At 43.3% G+C, this 22,313-nt stretch overlaps 1 protein-coding gene across 1 annotated transcript in view; it reads right to left on the bottom strand.

The window, feature by feature from the left end:
- Positions 1-3,217: 3,217 nt before the first annotated feature.
- Positions 3,218-22,313, bottom strand: part of SKAP1 (src kinase associated phosphoprotein 1) — a 359,819-nt gene continuing 340,723 nt past the window's right edge. Inside the window, 1 exon segment of the mRNA XM_042781101.1 lies at positions 3,218-3,319. Coding sequence (XP_042637035.1) covers positions 3,218-3,319 — 102 coding nt within the window.

The following is a 22,313-nucleotide window of genomic DNA, read 5'->3' as shown; positions in this document are numbered from 1 at the left end:
AGCGCATCCTCAGTCTCTTCCTGGAATGAAGCTGTGGTACAGGACTCGTTGTTGGGTGCTGTGGAGTCGATTTAACTCACAGTGACCCTAAGTAACAGAGTAAAACTGCCCCACAGGGTTTTCTAGGTTGCAATTTTTACAGGAACATATAACCAGGATTGGTTGTTGTTGTTATGTGCCGTCGAGTTGGACCCAACTCACAGCGACCCCTCCTTGGGTTTCTGAGGTAGTATCACTACTGAAGTAGATTGCCCCATCTTCCTTCCGAGGAGTGGCTGGTGGGTTTGAACCGCCAGCCTTCTGGTTAGCAGTCAAGTGCCTTAGGCACTAAGCTACCAGAGCTCCCACCAGGATTGGTGGGGTTGTGAAAAGAGGGCTGAAAAGGAACTCTCCAACTTGCTGACCCCAAGGACTTGCTTCTGGCCCTGTCTCAGAGAGAATCAGTGTGTAAGAAACCAAGTAATCAGTCAACCGGAAGTCAGAGAAGCTGACCAGAAACCAGACAGGCTTGGATTCCAGAGATGATTCTGTCCCTGAAGGACAATCTCAAGTCCCTTTCTCTGCCAGAGCTTTTGTTTTCTTTCTGGCCATCCTTTCCCACTTGGAAGCTGGCATTTTGATACCATTACAAAAAGAAACTCAACACCATCAGACACAGGAATGAACTAAATCTGAAGTTTATTTCTGCTTTTCAAACCAGTCAAAATAACCAGCAACTTCCTTCTCTAAGGGTTTTTCTCCCTCTCTCAACTTCCCTGTGAAAACCCAGTGGGTAAGGCAGAAATGGATGTGTGGACATGCTTAGAGATGAGAATGAGCTATGACAAGCCTGCTTTAGTAGCAGGTTTGATGAATGTTTCTCTTCCCACTGGTCTTTTTGGTGGTTTACAGTCACTACAAGTGTCAAAGACTTGGGTCTCTTTGGTGGAGAGGAATCCATGGCACTGGTAGGGGCAGCAAGGGTGGGGCATAGGGCTTCTTGATAATCAGCTTCTTCATAAAGGCAGAATAGAGAGAAGAATGTGTGTCCTAAAGGAGAAAAACAAATAAATTTGCTTTTATGGTTCAAAACATAGAAGGCATGAAAGGGCACAGAGTGGAGAATCTCCCTCCTACCTGTCTCGTTGTCACACGTTCTGTCCTGGGTCCCTGGGTCGCATTTTCTTACCTGTCCTTCAGAGCTATCTTATCATAAAATATAAAATATGCATATATAGTCTCCGCCCCATTGTTTACACAATGGTGCAAATTAGCATTCTTTGCTGTTTATCTCAGAATGTAGACCCTATCCATGCAGAGAGCTCTCTTTCTTTTCTACCGCTGCAGTTTTCAGTGCTTTGACTTAAAAAACAAAACAAAACAACCAAACTCACTGTTACTGAGTCAGTTCTGACTCATAGCAATCCCTATGGGGTTTCCAAGGCTGTAAATCTTTACAGAAGCATACCGCCCCATCCCATCTTTCTTCCATGGAGTGGCTGGTGGGTTCAAACCACCACCCTTCTGGTTAGCAGCCAATTGCTTTAACCACTACACCACCAGAGCTCCTTAGTTATTTGACTCAAAAGAAAAGAAAAGAAAAGAAAAAGAAACACACACACAAACAAACACAACAAACAACTCACTGCCATTGAGTTCATTCCAATTCAGTGACCCACATAAGGCTTCCAAGGCTGTAAATATTTACAGAAGTAGATTGCCCCTTCCTTCCTCAGAGTGGCTGGTGGGTCTGAACTGCCAGACTTCTGGGTAGCAGCCAAATGCCTTAGGCACTGTGCCACCAGAGTTCCTTTATTCATTTGTCTCTATTATTTAGATAATTCCCAATCTTTTGCTATTAAAAATGAATAGCCTTATGTGTATATCATCATTTTGCATCTGTGCAAGTATAGCTGTAGGATAAATTGGTGGGTCAAAGAGAATGAGGAGATAAACAACTTAAAATAAACAACAGAGTGAAGTAGATTGGATTTGTTTAGATTTGACAGAAAAATTCCAACCTTTCTGCATCCATGGTAAGGAAACAGAGTGCTCACTGGGAAAAGGCACATAAAGTCAAATCTTGAGTGACAGGCCTGAGCTGGTGCTTTCGGGTTGGACAAGGGCATTGGAGAGTAAGATCTATCCTTATGTATTTTCCTAAATGAATTCAGTCAGCTGCTGCTGCACACTAGCGTGGGCCCTGGTGTGCAAGATTCCAAGGGCAGCCTGTATCATTGTCACACTGATGTTATCCTTCATCCCCAGCCATAGAGGCTGCTCCCATCTGAGGCTGGAAGATGGAGCTAGCAACATCATGCTGGCCTTGGGTACCCTTCATCACCTCCCTAAATCTAAACAAAACCCACTTTGTACCAAAGTGACTCCCATTGTCACCCCACCCATCCAAGCACTCACTCTCACACTGGTAAAATACAGCATCGCTCCTGCTCATAAAGATGGAGCCGTATTCTTTATTGCTTAGGAGTTGGTTTGATATGTTCTATGGCCTCATGCTAGATTCTCATCTTGGCCAGTCATGTTGCAATACATGGGAAGTGGTGCCATGGGTGTGAGAGCTGGGACGAAAACTCAGATCCATCCTGTGAAAGAGATTTCTAGGTATCCTCCAGTATCATTCACTCCTTTTTATATAATGACCCCCAACTCCTACTTTTAGGCTGGACACATGGCTACCTAGAATAAAGCTTTCTTTGCAGCTGAATGTGTCTGTGTGTCTAAATTCTGGCCAATGGGATATAAGTGAAAGTAGTATGTCCACCTGTGAAGTGCCCTTAAAGGTGTGCCCATCTTTCATAGTATTTTTCCTGCTAGGTAGGACACACTCATGATAGGTGGAGCTGAAGCATCTATCTTGGGCCATGTGGTGACCTTGGGAATGTTGGCCACACACAGTGGGACAACAAGACAAGACCTGAATATCTTGGGCCACTCACTTCCAGGCTTTAACAGAAGAAGAAAATAAATCTGTTCGTCACTGTTATTTTGAGTTTTCTGTCACTTGTGGCTGAACCTAATCCTAACCAACACAGTCTCCCAGCTGAGTCAGGACAGTTCCAGACTTATCTTATTTCAATGGTGAGTCATCAGCAGCACCTTTGGAAATGAAGAAAAGCTACTTCACTGGTACCTCTCATCTTTCAGTGTAAGAAAAGCATGGCCCACAAGTTCCACTCACTAACGGCAGGTCACTGACAGTGGTTCTGATACCTGGGCTTCAACTTTCTTCCAGTTCAAAGGCAGTGGTGAGATACTCCTTTGGAACAATCCCAACGAGGCTGTTCAGTTCTCCTACCCACCAGCCATACATGTTATATTCCTGCAAAATGAAAAGATGATTGGTTCATGTGGAATGCAGCTCTGTTAATCTTTTGGAGTGACTGCATGGAAGATTTTGTGGGTGGTTTCTTGGTTGGCGGCATGAGGATGAATTGTTAACACTCCTGATGTGATTATGAAATAAAAAGAAACCATCTAGAGGAGGAAAGCAAACTCTGTTTCCATCTTGCTATCTTCCTGTCTACGCTGTAAACTTAGCACACACAGAGTAAACATTGGATGCCACTGCTGAACCTAACAAGCATTCATTTCTTTTACCAAGCAGAGCGGCATGGCCTCTTCAGAGGAAGTAAGGTACATCCTAAAATGTCAGAACACCACCTTCGGGGGAGGGGAGTGGTCAGGTCATAGTTAGTACTATTTACCAAGCATCTTCTTTGTGCGAAGTGGTATTTGAGTTCCTGTGAGATATGCAATGATGAATCAGAACACTGCTTGCTCCCCAGGAACTTACAGAATAGAGTAATGGGCTTTGGAGTCAGACAGACTGGGATCTATCCCTGTTCGGTCATTTAGTAACTGTGTGCCCTTAAGTTCTCCTAGCTTTGACTTCCTTATCTTAAGAGTAGGGATAATATCATCCTTTCCCAAGTTGTGGGGAGATAAGTGATACCACAGACATGAAAACAATGACAAGTGACTGGTACATAGTAGGTGCTCTAAACATTAGATGCCTCCCTTGGAAGGGATGAGAGGTTGAGAGGTACGTCAATAACGATAATAAAAGGCAGGATGTAAATGATACAAGGGAGGAGCAAACCAGAAAGGGGCTGACAGGGCTGAAAGAAGGCAGATGCTACAGGGTTGAGGATGGGCCGCCTTGGATACAGAAGAGCTTTTCAAAAGCACAGCAGCTGTTGAACATTACAGGACTATTCCTGAAAGCACCAGAAAATATTTTCTTTTGAAGGAGGTAAAATTTAGGATGACCCTGTAAGAAATACCACACATTCTGGTTTGACTGGATTTGGGGTACCATGGAGCTTTCTCTGCTTTCTGCCCACCTCGCTGCTGAGTTCTACAGCACATAAAACTGGTGACACGTAAAATTCAGGGTCTCTAGCACAAACTGGTGATCTCTTTGCCTTTTTATATATTATCTCCCCTCCTCCAACTCTGACTCTGTCCTCCCTCTAAGCAGGTGACCTATTCTCAACTTCAAAGAGAAAAGAGAAGCCATTGGATTTGTCAACCTCCAGCCACCAAAGCAGGAACCTTGTATTAACACCCATCCTTCTTTCCTATTAACATGGGGAGAGGCGCCCTCCCCTGGTCTGAGACTGTCCCTCACAACATGTCCTTGTAAGCCACCCCCTTCTGTTCTTAGAGAGGAGGTTCTGTGGAGTCTTCCCTCTGCTGCCAGTGTAAATGCTCCTCCATTAGTACTGAAATGTGTTTAAGTTTCTTTCATCTTTGAAAACAACAATTAAATAATCCCCACTTCAAAATGGACCAACTAGAAGACAAATCATGAGAATGCATTCTGAAGAATGTAACCAATGTTACTAAACAATCTGTGTAGAAATTGTTGAATGGGAACCTAAACTGCTGTGGAAACCTTCACCAAGGACACAATAAAACATTAAAAACATAAACTTTGAAAACATGAAAAAAAATCACTGTTTTATGTCCACTTCTGATTTTTACTAGTCCATGCTGATTTCTAATTCAAAGTCAAACTTACTGCAAGAGTTTACTACACCACTTGTCCCAACATCTTTCTATTCACAATTCCAGCCATTCTAGTGGGGCTTCTGCTCCCATCACCCCACCTAAGCGCTCTCTCCATGGTCTCCTATAACCCTCTGACTGCTCAAATTGAACTTCTCAAGTCTTTCACTTATACGATCTCTCAATAGTACCGGCATCATAGACGGTTCCTGGGGCATTTTCTTCTCTTAGTCTCTATGATAACTATACTCTGGGTCCCCTCCTACCTCTCTGGTTGTGTCTCCTCACATTCTTTTGCAGGCTCTTCTATTTCTCCTTTCAGTGTGGTTGTTTTCCAGGGTTCTGTCCTGACCCCCTTCTTTCCTGGCTTGGTGTACTTTTCCTTGAACAATCTTACAGGCCTCTGTGGTTTACCCACCAGCTCTGTGTTAATAACTCACAACCCTAGCTCCAGCCCAGCTCTCTCATGTGAGTGTTGGACCCTATCCAAGTGTGTGTCATCAATTTCTGATGGCAGCACCAATTAGCCACGTGACTCAGTATGTCCTAATTTAACCCATCTTGCATGCACCCCGATTCTCACTCCTGAGTACTCGTCACCTCCTGTGTCTGCTGTCTCAGTGACTGGTACCACTGTGCATTCAGTTACCTGAGCCAGGAACCTAGGAGTTATTCCTGATTTCACTTCCCCTTCCAGTCAATCCCTCAGTCCTGTTGATTCTCGCTCCAAAATATTACTGGAATCCACCCACCATTCCCATTCCCAGTACCTTAGGATCATTTCATTGTCATCTACATAAGGCCTATGGAAACTACCTCCAAAGTGGTCTCTCTCTCTCTATTCTTGTTCTCCTCCCATCTCTTCTTCATTCTGCAGCCAAAATCTTTCTAAAATGCACATTGATAATGTTGCTGCTCTGCTTGAAACTCCCACTGCCCACTGTTGACTTTTTAACAAGCTGTACACAGTTGTGTGCTGCCTTCAGTAAAACAGAACTTCTGCCATCTACTCCCATGGTCCATAGGCTCTCACCTAGGAAGCCTTCCTCTGCCTGTTTAGCCTTTTCTTCCCTCCTCGCCTTTGTGGGGCTCCATCCTAAGCAGCCTTCAGATCTCAATTCCAAAGTCACTTACTCTTGAGGCCTCTCCTTGACGCTCTCTGCCTGTGTGTGTCGAGCCCCATCTATGTGGGCCACAGGGCCCTGTGCTTCCTGGAAACGAGTTTATCCTGCTGCCTTGTATCTACCTGTCTGCCTTCCTCTCAATCACTAACCAGAAAGTTCTGTGAGGGCTGAGACCTTGCTGGCTTTGTTTGCTGTCATATTCTCAGCCCAGAGCACGGAATTCAGTACAGAGTGGGGCTCAACAAATACCTTCAACGAGTTTAGGAAGAATTGAAGGAGCACTGGGGATTAGTACTCTCAGCAGGTTCAGTTACAACTAACTCCAAGATATTCCCCAGGTGACTGAACTGGTTGTGGCAGAGAGAGCAACTGCCTTTGGAGACAGTCTCCCAGGTGGCTCTCTAAATGCCATGAAGTGAGTGTCAAATGCACAAGAAGTGAGACTACTGAGCTGATCCTTAAAAGACTTGGAAATTGTTTTTTAAAAAATCAATCTTAAAGCAATGTGTCCACCACCTCTTCTCTTCTCTGTCCTACACCCACCTTCTCACTTGCTCCCTCTCCTGGGCCTGCTTCTACCTGCTCCCTAGTCTACACTGGTTTGTAGACGGTTACCCAGAATTCCTTAGCCTAAGCTTGTCAGGAGGTTTTTAAGCTCCCCCTGGTACAAGTTATGTTGTTGTCTGTTCTCCAACACTGAAGTTAAGAAGTTAAGGTGGTTTCTGCCTTACGTTTTCTCACAGTGTTGCTCTGTGCTTACTACACTGGAATCCTCATGTCCACAAGGTCTTGCTATGAAGGGGAAACGCACACTCTGCCTTCCCTTTTCACTGTGACTCCTAACAACTCTACCTCCAGCCCTTTTGCTGTCTCACAGGCAGAGAGTGGGTACCATGTTGTCTGACAGTCTTTGATCAAGGTCAACTTGACCTTCTACCTGCCAGATGCTATCATCATTGTCACCTGCATGGGCCCAGATAGGGCATTCTCTCCCTGGGGACTGGCTAAGGCCCCGACTTGGACTCACAATTTGCAGCACTCCCCTTGAGCCTTAATGCCAAGAGGAGGGACCAAGCCTTGGGAAGTGCTCTCTGCCAACTGGAAGAGAGTGCAAACAGGAAGAAGATGAAGCACAGCAGGACACCTGCAAGGGCTGGGCTCCCAGGCAGTTTGCTCTTGCTTGAGCGGAGCACTGACCCTGCTGACTGCAGATGGAGTAGCCTCACCACAGTGGTGAGAACTGATATTAGCGGAATCAAATGTCTGCCCTTCAAAACAAAAGAGCGGGCAGAAGTGTGAGGAGGATGGCACAGTCTCAGAGACCATATGTCTCCTGCTGTGGGAGCCTGGGAGCTTAATCAAGGCACCTACAGGTTCTAGGATCTGACTGTCTTTCCCAGATTTTATCCCTTGGCTGGATACCCGAAAAGGGCTGCAGGGCTGAGATGTATGAATGGAAAATTTCTAGCCTTCTCTTCCACTACCACCTCCTATGCATTGCTCCAGCCCAGTCTCAACACCACGAGGTATTTTAAAATAATTTCTACTTTGATGAATTGCTGGGGAGTCCACAATTGCTCATAATCAAAGGGAGAAAAATGCAAATGAGATCCGGCCGAGAACTATCACCACCAAACGTTTATTTCACTGCACAGTGCCAAAAAGAATTAAAACAACATTAAACTCACAGCAATCATGTTTAAGCCCTCGTTTCCAAGTGCCAAATTGCACCACTCTGGATCATACAGATGTTCGTTAATTATGCTAATTTTTATTAAACTATTAAAATGGAGAGAGTACTGGCTTAGCCAGACAGACCCCAGCTCTGAATGAACTCTGCTCTTGTCTAGAGGTGCTAATTTACTGCATTTTTATTAAGTTGCTGATTCTTGGATTTTAGTTTGAGGATGGCAGACAGAACAAAATTCCTGGGATCAATGTTTTCAAGAAAGTCTGACTTCTTTTTGCCTAGATGTTTGGAAAGACTGGAAAGATGCTGAGAGGCTCCCAGGAGACCTGAAGTCCTCCTTGTGGAAGTGGATCTACCACCAAGGTTTGTATACACACACCCACAAGTTACAGTGTGAGGGTGTAAGACTTAGACGTGTACTCAATTTGGTAACTATATACACTGTGTATGGACAGGTAAAACTAAGATGTTAATTATACCAAACTGTTGACTACAGATGCTCTAGATGAGAATTTAAAAATCTATTAAAAAACAACGGACTGATTCCTTTCTCATTGGCACTTGCTTCTTGACAGTCTTTTCAAAAGCTTGTCACTTGAAGGTAGTACAACATATGCCTTTTCATCATAGATATTTCTAAGTTTGATTAAACATGTTTCTCTCAACACCAAGCTTGCCCACCTCCTTGAGTCCCCCCAAATGAAGGTGTTTTTAAAGTGAAGACTGGTTATTTGGACTCCATTATTTAGCTGGAGAAACTATGGTCTGGATGAATGGAGCCTCCAGTGAACCTGAAATAGACGCTGCTCTCACCATCAGCAACAATCAAAAGTGTTTATGGGGGATTGCACACTGCCATAAAAGGATTTATGCTGCTAATCTCCATCAACAAGGAAAAAAATAAAAAAAGAGAACCAAACAAACCCTACCAAACCTTCCATAAAAAGAACAGCAAATTCTATAAACAAAAAGCAGTATGGCCCCCAACCACGGGCATGTTGCACAGTTTGACTCTGCCTCAAGTGGTTTCCCTATTGCTGTTTATGCTCTCAAGACTCTCATGGCCCTCCTCAGTACTCCTCCTGTCACAGGGCCCTGAGTCCCTGTGTGGTGCTGCAAATACCCTGTCAGTAGGTGTCAGGGGATACTGGGGGTAGGGGTGGGGGACCAGCAGGCGCCTATCATAAGCCTTAAAAGAGATTAAATACCCCTACTCCATGATTGCTACATTTTAATTTCTCTCTTCCCTGCTGGTTCCTATTTGTCTAAGCGCTTCCATGGCTCCCCTGGAGTAGCACAGACATGACCTGGAATGACCATCCTGTCTTGGGATGAGAATTCAATTTCTAGGCTCAGTGAATCCTAGGCTGTTCCAACAAAAGGGACCCACCATTGTCTAGGGGAGCGATTCTTAAACTGGACTCCGTGAACCCTGGCCTGGCTATGGCTATGGATGGAATTTAAGGGATGTCTGAATTCCCCGGCCTTGGCGTAAAACGTGTATACATATACACATCTGTGTGTTCCTGGGGTGAGGCCTAGCCTGTTCATTAGATTTTCGAAGGGTTCTGTGACTCCCCACAATTTACAAACCAGTGCTCTAGAGTAAAAACACAGAGGTCTTTTCCACCTGGATCTGCACTTTGGCCCAGTGTGTCTGTGCCCTTTTTTCCTTAAGTACAAACTCACTGCTATTGCGTCAGATCTGATGGCAGCGAGTTTGGTTTTTTTCCTTAAGTACAGTGAAAGAGAATTAAGAATACTTCCATGCTGGGTTTTGTAGGCTTCACCCTCCAGCTGCAGAATCTATTCCCTTCTTCACAGGCTGACCGAACTTGCTTATATCTCTTCTAAGGCACCATCTCATTAAGTGTGTCTTAGAAGTTGTGGTGTCTTCTCGTAACTTCTGTTCAAATCCATATGATGGCTTTTGGAGCAAGCTGCTTGACACTGTTGGTTCCCTGAACCTGTACCTAACAGATATGTTCTCTTTTTACATTGAATTGGGCTTCAATAAGCCTCGATGGGACAAGATACCCAGAAATCATCTCATACTTTTATTCTTTTAACCATCGAAGTTCACTACATTAGTGTTTGTAAACAAGAGACTTCCTCTTCAAGAGAACAATCAATCAATCAGCCCCTAACATTAAAGATCAATAAATGCTTGATATATGCATGGCAAAGGCCAATCAATCACAGAATTATTTCTTTATGATTGCTTCTCTTATTAGTGTTTGTGCATCATACATTATTATTAGTACAGATGGGGAATGTGGATTCCTGAGCAGAGTAGATTGTACTCTTCCAGGGTCAGCCAAAAACATTGTATTTTCCACTCTGGATTGGCCTACAAATTCTCTACCCCTAAAATCCAGCTTTGGAAATTTAATGCTTTCTCAGGATATCATAAGTTATTAAATAAATCAAGGGCCCCAACTCAGCACCCTTCCGACCACTGAGAAAAACAAGGCTGGGAACAGGAATTGGTCACCAAAGACAAACAGGTGCCAGCTGTTTCAGCATGAATGATTTTATGCGGAGCTTCTGAGAGAGAGAGAGAGGGAATGGTCAGTGGGTGGATAGTGGACTGATGATGCTAGAACCTGTGAAAGGATCAGAGCTCAGTGTCTGGCTGAAAACTTGGGTAGCCTGGCAGCCTCTCCAGGTTGTTTCACACCTTATCCTAAGTTCTTGACAATCATGTTCTCTTTTCCCATAAATTCAGTATTTGGTGTATAAATCATAATAAAAAGGAATCGTGAAATTTGCCTCAATTGGACCATTTTTATTTACTGTTCCATTTCAGGGAAGCTGCTAATCTGGAGGCTGATGGGCTTGGATTCGGAGATGGATGTGAGGATGTATAAGAAAGGTGACAGGGAAAGGCTGGGTGGTCAGCGAAAGCAGCTGTGGATGTCTGGCAACAACTGTACCAAGCACACTCCCACGTAAGTGCTGAGGGTTCTTTTGCTAGGAGGAATGTGTCAGCTAAATGTGGGTCCAAGAGCGTTTGAGTGCAAGGGCCTCAAATGTTCACCCTCAAGTCTGAAGCTTATGTCCTGAACTGAGTGGACATGGATGATGAAGTCAGGGCCAGGGGAGTGTGCAGGGCCTGTGCACAAACGGGCTGCTGTTGGTGACTGAAGTGCATGCAAAACAGAGTGAGTGTGCAAGTACAGGAGACAGAAAAATCATAGGGTGTGAAAGTGAAAGGGAAGACAAAACAGGGCTGTAAGGAAAGAAAAGAAAGAAACACACAACTTGAACTTTACCTAAAGGAAAAAAGAGAAGGTAAACACTTTGCAGATGGGAGAAAACAAGGTGCCAAGTGCAGAATTCAGGAACAATAGAGACAGCACCATTTCGGAGCTGATAGAATTGTGATACCATGTGAGACCGGCGTATTAATATGTATTCCATAAACTGCGCAGCTCGCAGCTCTGCACCGCTCTGTTTTGCTCTGACCGCAGTACCAGCCTCAGGCACCACAACACAATTTGGAAACAATGTGACGGAAATGTTTAATCTGCTCGGCCCATCTGTGCTGCGTATTTCTCCAGATCTCCCTGAGAGAGGCGCCTTGAATCTCCACATTGCCTTTAATATTCTCCTAAATCACCTCCCCATTGCACTTCAAGGGCCATTGCTACAATATCACAGGTTCATCTAAAGTGCAATAGGGAGGGGGGGTGGGGGGAGGCACAGGCCGGGATATTTTTTATTTTAAAATAATTTCCACAGATCGTCTTTTCTGCTTCCTTAAAAAAAAAAAAAAAAAGAAGAAAAGTTATTCTACTGTTGCCGTAAGGTTATTGAGGTTGTTTGGTGCAAAACAGGGTAGGATAGAGTGGAATCATTCTCCAAAGAATTATTTTTATTAATCTCGATTCTCTCAATTGGACGTGGGAGGGGGTGAGCAGATGCTTGCTTTCTCCTCTTTCCCCCCTGCACCTTGCTGGGGTGATGTGCTCATCTGGGGCTGGTGCCTGTCTGCTTCACGCTCTCTGCATTGAGTACTGGCTTGGTAGTTCCCAGGGTGAGCCCTGACCCTGTCCTGCTCTGAACAAAGCCATCTTAACTCAGGACAGGTATACAATTAGTCCCTGGTCTACATGTCCTCATCAGAAAGGGACATTGTCCATATTAATTTTAGTTTAGAACCTGTATTTCTTCTATTTAAAATAGTACAAATGTTGGGTGTCAGATTTCCATGGCTTTTTCCCACTTGATTCTGCCGGATTCAGTGATTTGGGGATGGAATGTGAGAAGCTGGGGTGGGTTTCAGAGAAAGAGGGGATGACAAGTGACCATGTTCCAGACCCTAGACAAATGGAAGAGTTGCATATCACCAAGAAAATTAGGATTCCTTTTGCTTTGTGAATTAAAGAAATGAATAATTTAATCCACAAGATTGTTCCGGCGAGGGAAAGGCAACGTCCCAGTTGCGGAGCCCTACAGCCTGTCGGTGTGTTACATCATCTGCACACATAGGCGTTTCCATGACAACCGCTTATAGCTTCATTTCCTGGATCCCTCTAGGGGGTGTCACAGCCAGATCCACCTGCTTTTCACCCTACCCTCGGTGGGGTCACGGTAAGGTCGCCAGAATAAATGAACGCGGGTACTAATGATCTGTTTACTGCTGTTTATGCTCTGTGTGTGTCAGGGGCACGCACATTTAGAGAGCTCATTATGGTTGCAATTAGAATGCACCATCGCTAGATATTTAACTCCTTTTTCTTTTAAATTAGCATTTTAATAACATTCTTTGAGCAGAGAAACAAAATGACCATTTTTCACGGACAAACTTCTAGCTGTAGGTGCAACTTTAATGGCAAAGTTGTGAAGGGGAAAGAAGGGAGGAAAAAAAAAAAGCCGTTTTTACTACTTTCACCCTCCTCCTTACCAAAAGGATATTTTTATTTGCTTCCTAACACACTCAATTTCCTAAATTTGTTTTGAATCCAATTATTTTGGGTGGTTTAAAGTACAGCACTCTTGTTGGACGGAAATTAGCAACGATTGAAATTAACTTTCTATGTGACCTGTGAAAGGGGCTAAAATAATTACAAGTGTGTATAAGAAACCCTCTCTCCAAAAGACCCTTGCTGCTGCATTGGGCTGTGTTCCGATGACTACTATTATCAGAATATCTTTATACATAATTGCAAGGGCTATTTCCTTTAAAAAGGTGACTGCAATTATTGTTTCTGTTTTATAATTCTCTGGATTATTTTATAACGGGTAATTGATGGCCCAAAATTGTAATTATAGACAGGATAAAGAAGAAGAAGGAAGAATGAAAATAAATAATAACACAATATTTGCCATTTATAAATGGCAAGCTCTTGGAACATCAAAAAGCAAGAGAGAGGGGACCAGGAAAGACACAATGCAGAGACTTACTCTATCGCTGTTCTGTGAGGTGTTGCTTTTTAGGAGTCAGCCAACACTTTTTCTAGGTGTTTACAGATGCTCTGTTTGTGGAAAGTAGAGTGAAAAATAACAATTTGAATGTTTCGATTATCTTTCCTAGTCCGTTCCATTTTCATTATTTATTTCCTATAAATCGGGACCTTGCTGAACATAATTCTGCAGACAAGGAGGTGGATGGGACAGCCAATGTGAACGAGGAGATAGATGGTGGATGCGTGTAAGATAGATGCTATGCGTTTATGAAAAGGAGCAGTATGTCTGCATGTGAACATCCACAAAGTGGAGCAAGCAAGTGTGTAAACCGTAATGGGTATTTATAGTTGGGAAGAAAGGTGCAAGAAGACTGTGGGAACAGGCACACAGCCTGAAAAGGGTTGCTTTTTCTCTACCTTCCTGAAATCCACGTCCAAGTTCTGCCTAAGTGTCCCATGCTGGCTGTGGCTCGTGTGAAAAATCACAAGCCTTTCCATGACAACAGACGGGGGATTTCACAGCCAGAAGACATAGGAGGTCAATAGTTGAAAAGCAAGTGTTAGGGAAGAGAGATCTTTATCACACCAAAACAATCCCACTAAAAAAAACCCTCCTGTAGAAGAAGGGCACATTTAAAGACATTCAGAAAGAGTAGCATTTCTAAAAATGCTGGTTTAAAATATGTATGCTTTTGTATCTGTTCAGTTGCACCTTAGAATCTGCCATTTCATAAATAAAATACGGATGGCATAGACTATAATTTGGTGATAGCTACCCCAGGACATATCTAGATGCACTTCTGTTATTTTAATTAAATACTGCATTATGGTTTGTGACAACTACATAGCTACAGCGTAAATGAATTCGGAATTAAAGTGTTACTTAGGCATCCAGTAATTTTTGTTTCATTCCTCAGTTTTACAAAGCAAATAGCTATAAAATCAAGATGTTTGTTCATTTACAGATGGAGCAGGGTTGTTGCCGCTGTTTTTTTCCTCCTTAATCCTCATGCACAAAAAGAAGACAGAGCTCAGAGTCTGGCTCCCAACACTCTTAGCTTATGAGCCACATCACAAAGAAAAACACATCCTCTGGACTTTAATGTGAAATGTTGAATATTAATTGCTGGTATTACGCTTATCTTTCTAGCCGGCTTCTGTCTTTTAACAATTATTCTGATGGGCTGCAGTCTGGCACTAACAGGAGATTTTTCTCCTTCGTTTAACAGTCAGAAACCTATTTCATTTCATTTTATTAAAAAAAAAAAAAAAGAAAAAGGAACAAAAAACACACCAAACTTAAAGTTCACAAGGCTTGTGGGAAGTTTTCAGCATTTGGAACTCTTTCCAAATAGAGTACTACTGGCCACGAAGAAACCGCCAAACCTCTCTGCTAGAAAGATGATGTGCATGTCTGCATCTAAAAGAAAACAATTCTTTTTCATTCCAGCAATATCAGTGTTTCCTTAATGAAACCGGAGAGGGTGTTACAATCGGATATAACCGATGGGTTCGTTTGGATGCCAGTTCATTAGCAAATCGAGAGAAGGGCTCAGAATATTCTCATCTGTCGGGCCCAGATTTTCACGCAAAATCTGTATCGTAGAGGAAAAGGATTTTTGTTGAAATCTGAGGGTTTAATTATATCTTGAATGTGTTAAATGTCAACATGAAAGTTTTTAAATAGCAAGGTTTTAAAAACCATTGTTTATTTTTCTAGTTTAAGAACCAATATAATCTTTTTATTAGCCTTAAACACGTCTGGCTAGGTCTGCTAGTTCCAGTTTTTCTATTTCCTAACCAATGACCCTAAGTACCCCATAAACAGACCTATAAGCTGCATAGAAGTTTACTGCCCCAAATGTTTGCAATGAGGTTATAATCTGCTTCAATATTCTGCCAGTTTGGTGGTAGTGCTGAAGCCATACACTACTGGCAGACAGAGGTTTGGGAAGGGTGAATTCCTTTTGAGAAAATAATTACATGGAAACAAAGCTTTTGTGAGTCCTTTTGAATAGGGCACCTCACCAAAATGTCACCCAGACTCTGTGGCAGGTTAGTGAGGAGTTTATTACTAAATCTCTGTCTAATAAACGTGCAGTTGACTCTGGAGGAGCTGCTTATTATAATACTGGCTGTGGGAAATGGAGGGAATGTCACAGTTAAAAGACACAAATTTTCCCCATAATATATTCGAATGGAAACCTCTGAATCCAATACTACATGGGCATATCTAATAAATTCACAATATTTCCGTCTCAACAGCCTTCACCAGTTAGTTTTAAAGATTTATGTGGTAAAAAATTACTCAGTGATGAATATGGTTTATTCTGTGCAGTATTGGAGGTATAAGGAATTAAACTACCGTCTTTAACAGTGAATTTATTATTACCTCTGTCAAAAGACGAAGACTTTAACAGCATTTGTTATAAATTCACTGCAAAATAAATGGCTGGAATTTTTTACACTGGAATTTATAAAGCATTGGGCAATTGTGAGCATTAACCTAACTCTGCCATTGCTTTTGTGGTTCTAGGTAAATACTTTTGTCTGGGTCTCGTAGTTAATTCACTGGCCCACGACTTTCCACCTGACTGAATAGTGTGTGTGTGTGTGTATGTGTGTGTGTTCTGTCCAGGACAAACAACAGTTCAGGAGTAAGGAGATTAAAGAGGAAAATGCCAGTTTTGTTCTCTTTCTAAAAAATGGGTTTTATAGTAAGTGACTAAGGTTTGGAGGGTCAAGTTGATGTGTAATTGGGCCTCTTGTTAGCAGGTCTTGTTAGCATACATGCATATGGACACACATATACACACAAAAGACACACCTTCTCCCTTTTGTCCTCTCTTGGAATGGGTGTCCCCTCATTTATAAAAATTACCTGGAAGGAATGAGGCTGCCAGGGTTTGTTCTAGACGATTGGTTCCTGTCTGGGGGAAAGGAATGGCCTCTACTGAATTTGACCGGTGTATGACCGTTGCCTTCCAGCTGACCCCAAATCCTATTCCCATCCTCCTAAGTCTATAGCCTCCCATAGGGGTTACTAATGAGAGAAAACACCACCATCACCATCATCTTCGTCATCACAGCACAGTGTTGACTCCCTTGTTAACATGAAATGGGGTGGTGGGGACAGCTTCTGCTTCTCTTGCGCATTTCCTTATTGTAAATAAGGAAAGATATTTCCCTATGCTACTCCCTCACCTGCCCCCTTTGGTTAGGTCAGAGGTGGGTAACAGCTCTTTGACAGGCATTGATTAGTGTAGGCAGTCTGTGCCCTGGGCCTATATTCTCCCCACTTACTACCCCCAGATTACCTCTGATACACCCCCCTTGCCCATCCCCCCTCAGCCAAGCAGAGGGTACAGCGCCGGAGGAAGTCCTAAATGGACACTAGATGTCACCAAACACCTCCTTTCCCTCAGAGCCCTGAAATAAAAAAAAAAAAAAAAAAAAAATCCTTCATTTGAAGCAATTGAAGGAATTAACTTATCTGTTTTTATGAGGGTTGTTGTCACATTCAACTAAGCACACTTAAAAGAGGAAGTACTGCTACATTCAGAAAATTTTTATAACGTATAAATCTCTTCTGGAGAGGTTGAGGTCAAGGCAGGGGGAAAGGTCTACATTCTTCAAGTAGCCCTTTGAGGGAGTAGGTGGAGAATACTGGGTTTCAACAATCCCATTATAACAGCCACTGTGTTATGTTAACATAGTCCAGGTGTGTGGGGAACATGCCTGCTGTGTTCAGATAACTAGAAGCTGGGTTTGAAGCCAGCATCCAATCTAGGTTTAAGCAGCTCCAAGACAGTGCTGGAAGATAAAGGCCACCCTGGGTGATAAAATTGGCTTATCTTTCTCCATATAAGGGCCATGGCCACCTGGCAGCATCAATGTTAAACTTGACCTTGGCTGTAAATCTCTTTGTTTTACATATCTGGTGTGCCAGCAGAAAAGACAACCCCAAGCCTGGTATGTTTGGGCCACACCTTCCCACCCCTGCTAAGCCCCCACATAAGTATCAACCTTATGGAAGCACTCATTCTGGAAACTGGGGCTGATCAACCTGTTGCTCCAAGGCTAATTTCCATGGAAATAAGTAGCTGGATGTGGCCTTAGAGGTGCCTACGGGCAATTTGTGAGGCATACACCCCCAAGTCCAAGAGATGCATCTACTGCCTCAGTTATAAGACCTCACTAAGGAATTCCATTCTAGTCAATTGAAACACAAAGAGGTTTTCTTTCTTTCTCTTTAATCCATCCTTATCTATTGGACTCAGAGATTACAGCCTTCAGTATGGATTGAACCTCAACATAAAGAAAATAAAAATCCTCACCACTGGGCCAATAAGCAACATCATGATAGATGGAGAAAAGACTGAAGTTGTCAAGGATTTCATTTTACTTGGATCCACAATCAATGCCCATGGAAGCAGCAGCCAAGAAATCAGACGATGTATTGCACTGAGCAAATCTGCTGCAAAGGACCTTGTTAAAGTGTTAAAGCACAAATATATCACTATGGAAATTGAGGTGTGCCTGACGCAAGTAAGGCTATTTTCAGTAGACTCATATGCATGTGAGAGCTGGACAACAAATGAAGAAGACTGCAGAAGTGATGCATTTGAGTTGCTGTTGGCAAAGAATATTGAATATACTATAGAATGCTGGAAGAACGAACAAGTCGGTCTTAGAGGAAATACAGCTGGCATGCTCCTCAGAAGCGAAAATGACCAGACTTTCTCTCTCGTCGTTTGGTCATGCTGTCGGAAGGGACCAATCATTCTGGGTAAAGTAGAGGGTCAGTGAAAAAGTGGAAGACCCTTAACCAGATAGACTGACGCAATGGCTGTGATGGTGGCTCAAACAAGGCAACGACTGTGAGGACGGCACAGGCCTGGGCAGCGTTGCATTGTGTGGTACATCTGTTCGCTATGAGTGGGAACCAACTTGATAGCACCTAACACAACCACATCTTGTCACCACCATATATTACTTCTGGAACTGGAGGCTTATTTGTGAAACGGGCATTTATCGAAGAGTTATACTGCATAGTAGAACAAACACCTTTATGATTTAGAAAAGAAGAATGTAGGCAATGTCCCCTAGTGAGAGAACCTGGAGCCAGGAAGGCAGAGTCATGCCTCTGAAAGCTGGGACTCTGTGACTTCTTTTACTCGAGGCTCCTCATGTCCCTTCCCCCCAGTCTAACAAATGCCCACAGAGGTGCTGGTCCACCAGCAGGGCTTTGAGATCTTCAGATAAAAGGAACCAAGCCAGGACACAGTGCTATCACACGGAGGGTGATTCAGCACCTGCCCCGTCATGCCTGGTGGCCAGGCGGAATGGATTTTTGGAGTACACCTGTTGTTGAACCCCTGCCAAGTACTGATGGTCACTAACCCCCAAATCACTTTCCCTCGCTGTTGATGTTTGGAATGTCAGACAGGACTGAGCAGCAGCCAGCGTGTATTTCAAACACAGCAGATGGATTTTTATATTAGCTCCTATTTCATGTTCAGGCAGAGCGACCGCCACACTAAAACCACAGCCTCAATGCTGCCGAGTTTGCTTCTGTGAGATTAATTCTGTGAAATTAATTGGGACAAGATTGAAAAGGAAATTAAAATGCAGCTGAGTGAACAGGCCTTTCAAACACCTTTTTCCTGCTCTATTCAAACTTGAATTCTGAGGTGGTCGCAGGCATCGTGTGAAGTAATTTATGAGAGGCAGGCTCTCAGGAGCCATTGGTTACATATGAGGGGACCTGCACAAGCGCCACAATCTGGAGCCACTGAAGAGCACTAAACACCCTGCTGTGGCCTGAGCTGCGTCCATGCACTGGGGAGGAAGGGAAGCCTAGTCCCTGCACCTGAAAAAGCTGCTCAGAGATATCTGGGTCCAAAAGGAACACGGAACATCTGCTGCATGCACAGATCTGCTTCATTATTAAAATCTCCCTTTAATATATTTTAAGACCCAAATTGGAACTCAGTGAATTAAGTGGGCATGAAGCTGCATTGGGCCTGGGATGTAGGGATGTGTTGGGGAAGGTCAGTGGGAGCCCTGCTGACTGTGCCATTGGTTACTGTTTCAGAGCTTGGAGATGCGGCTTCGGTCCCTCTCTGTACAAGAAGTTTGCACAGTCTATCGGATACCAGTGCTGCAATCTCCCAGGCCTGAGAGGCATGGTGGATTTCAGTAGGCCTCTTTAGTTTTCCATGTTCAAGTGTGAATCTCTTGTGTTCCTGAGGAACTCTATGAATAGAGTTTTTGGCAACACAGGGCACTTTTTTCCTCTCTCAATTCACCAATAATTTAATGAAACACCTAGTATGTGACAACTCTGACCCAAAAGATTTATAATATTGTTAGTGGAAGGAAAAGGAATATAATAATACCAAATTTTTATGTAAACACCACACACGTTATATGTTTTCTGCAAACCGCACAACCACCTTGCATATTAGACTCTTTTGAGTGCTGTGCTTGTTACAAGCATGTGTGCTATTTATGTGCATGGGCTAAGTGAAAATACAGCAGTTACCATTTCCTAGGTGGAAATTTTCTAATGTAAGCACCACAACAACCCTAGCAACAGAAATTATCCCAGTTTTTACAGATGAGGAAATCGAGGATTAGCAGGATTAAGTAGTTTGCTCAGGGTCACATAAATAACCACCTCTTACTGGCACTTATTTGTTTCCCTAAGAGCAGGTGATGGGTATTTTGTTATCTATGGGGTGCATCTTCCCTGTCCAGCCAATCACTCTCTGGAGAATTTTATTTTGAAAAAAGATCCACAGCTCTCTTTCTGGAATCATTCTTGTCCAAAGACAAGACTAAAAGACTCCTGAGTGTGGCCCTAGGATGCTAGGATTCAATTGAGTTCATACTTGGGCAACTATTAAGAAACAACAGGGTGCAGGAGGAGCCCGAGAATAAAGCTGTCATCCCTTTCCTTCCTCTGCCTCCCCCACCTCACTTCCCCATCCAGGGGTTACATCCTTTGCTCCAGCCTTCCTGCTTCAGAATATTTCTTTTATCAAAGAGATAGGGGAAAACCAGATGCATTTATAAGGACTAAAAACAAGAGCTGGGAGTGGGATTTAAAAAAAAATCTGAATAAGTAATTGAGCTAAATATCTATAATTATATATTTTTGTGAAATTTCTTTGGCAGTGTTGCAGGCTCAGGCTCACCATGGCTAGAAGTGAGGTAGAAGGAACCTTAGAAGCCAGCTAATTCAACCTCCTCATTTTACAGGTGAGGCAACAGGTCCAGGTAAGCTGAGCTGCACATAGCTGCATTTTGTGTCCTATTTCTCAGGCAAATGGACTTCCAAGACTCCTAAACAGCAGACCTTGTCTGACCAAGGTCCTACTGGACAGAGAGAAAAGTAAATGGAGCTTTCTAGGACTGAACTCAACTTGGTCAGCTCTGTTCTTTTGGGTGTGAGAGGTAGGCTGCAGAGGCTGTGTGTAACTGACTCAAACAAAGAAAGGACTGAAGTGGAAAGAATTTAGGATCCATGTAAGGAAAAATTCCAGAAAGTAGGAGTGACTAGATTTCTGAATAGACAGCCGGCTGGGGATGGTAGTGGAATCTACTTTGAATTGGTTCATTTGTGCTTTTTAGAGGCAAGGGAATGGACTAGGTGGCCTTTTAAAATTCCTTCCTGTCCAAGGACTCTTATTGAGTTAGGTAATATAACAAAGGTAAATTAAATCTCAAATGCTCCCAAGCCAACTTTAACTAGAATAGAGCTTTATGAGTGAAACTTCAGTTGAGGGGCAGGGATTAGCAATCTGAAGAAGAGTGGCCGCAGGCATAGCTTTTTGGAGAAGGAAAGTGTTAAGGCAATATGTTGTTGTTGTTATATGCCGTGGAGTTGGACCCAACTCATAGCAACCCCTCCCTTGGGTTTCTGAGGCGGTATCTCTATGGAAGCAGATTGCTCAACCTTCCTTCCGAGGAGTGGCTGGTGGGTTTGAAGCGCCAGCCTTCTGGTTAGCAGTCAAGTGCCTTAGGTACCACGCTACCAGAGCTCCGAAGGCAATATAAGGGATGAAAATGGACTCAGGACATTCCAGAAGAATCGAGAAAGAAGCCAAAGGAACAAGGGCAGCAAGGTATCCTCATTGAATTAAACTCTAAATCATTAGTTTTCAGTAATGGAAGAGGGGAAGAGAGATTAGTTTTAGAAAACAGGTGAAGGAGGTTCTCCATGTTCTTTGGGATGTCTTAAAAATACAGTGGCCATAGTAACTGCAGACAGCTCTGTACTGCAGGGCAGGAGAGGGAACCCCAGTGAGAAGCCATTAACAAAGGCAAAAGACATGTAAAACAAACAAAATAATCCTGACAGAGAGAGAGGCCAGCAGACAGTCTGGCTCTGTTCTGCACCCCCTCCTGCTGCAGGCACCTCCAGACAATGTAAACAGTTAATTTGTTCACCTGCAGGCTCTGGGCAAACAGAGGCCTGGTCACACCTGAGTGGATAACTCGATTACCCCTGTAATGCCAGCGTGGTAATGTACACAAATTCTATTACACGGCAAACCTTGCTTTCAGGCATTTGAAATACCAATCAGACCAGTGTCCACTCCCTTTTTTGCGTCCAATTTATTTTTGGCATATTGGAAGTGCTCTGAAATGGCACTAGGGTGGCGTTGAGTTAGGAATCTGGAAGAAATCACTAGAAGGTTGTGTTTTCATTCAGCAAGGCCTGCAGGCCTCCTGCTTGGTTTCTAAGGGCTGGGTCTGAATTCAGTCCTTGTTTAAAGGGAACTCCTTGGAACCACTTAGAAGTACCTTGGATAAGAACTGGTCTATTTCCCTAAGGAATTTAAGGTGTATTATACAAATCAAGACAAACAGTTGGTCAAGGCACAGAATAAAGATGGACATGATGTGATAACACAAAGTGCATTTATGGAACTCTTTTCCAGCAACCCACATGCCAAAATCAAACCAAACTCAACTGCCATTGAGTTGATTCTGCTCAAAGGGGCCTTACAGGACAGAGTAGAACTGCCCCATAAGACTTCCAAGGCTGCAATTTTTTTTTTTTTTTTT

The sequence above is a fragment of the Orycteropus afer genome, unplaced genomic scaffold (genome assembly GCF_000298275.1).
Source record: "Orycteropus afer afer isolate SDZICR_OR568_19922 unplaced genomic scaffold, OryAfe1.0 scaffold00085, whole genome shotgun sequence".
In the NCBI taxonomy this organism is placed as follows: Eukaryota; Metazoa; Chordata; class Mammalia; order Tubulidentata; family Orycteropodidae; genus Orycteropus; species Orycteropus afer.
This window is presented reverse-complemented; position numbering and strand designations above follow the sequence as displayed.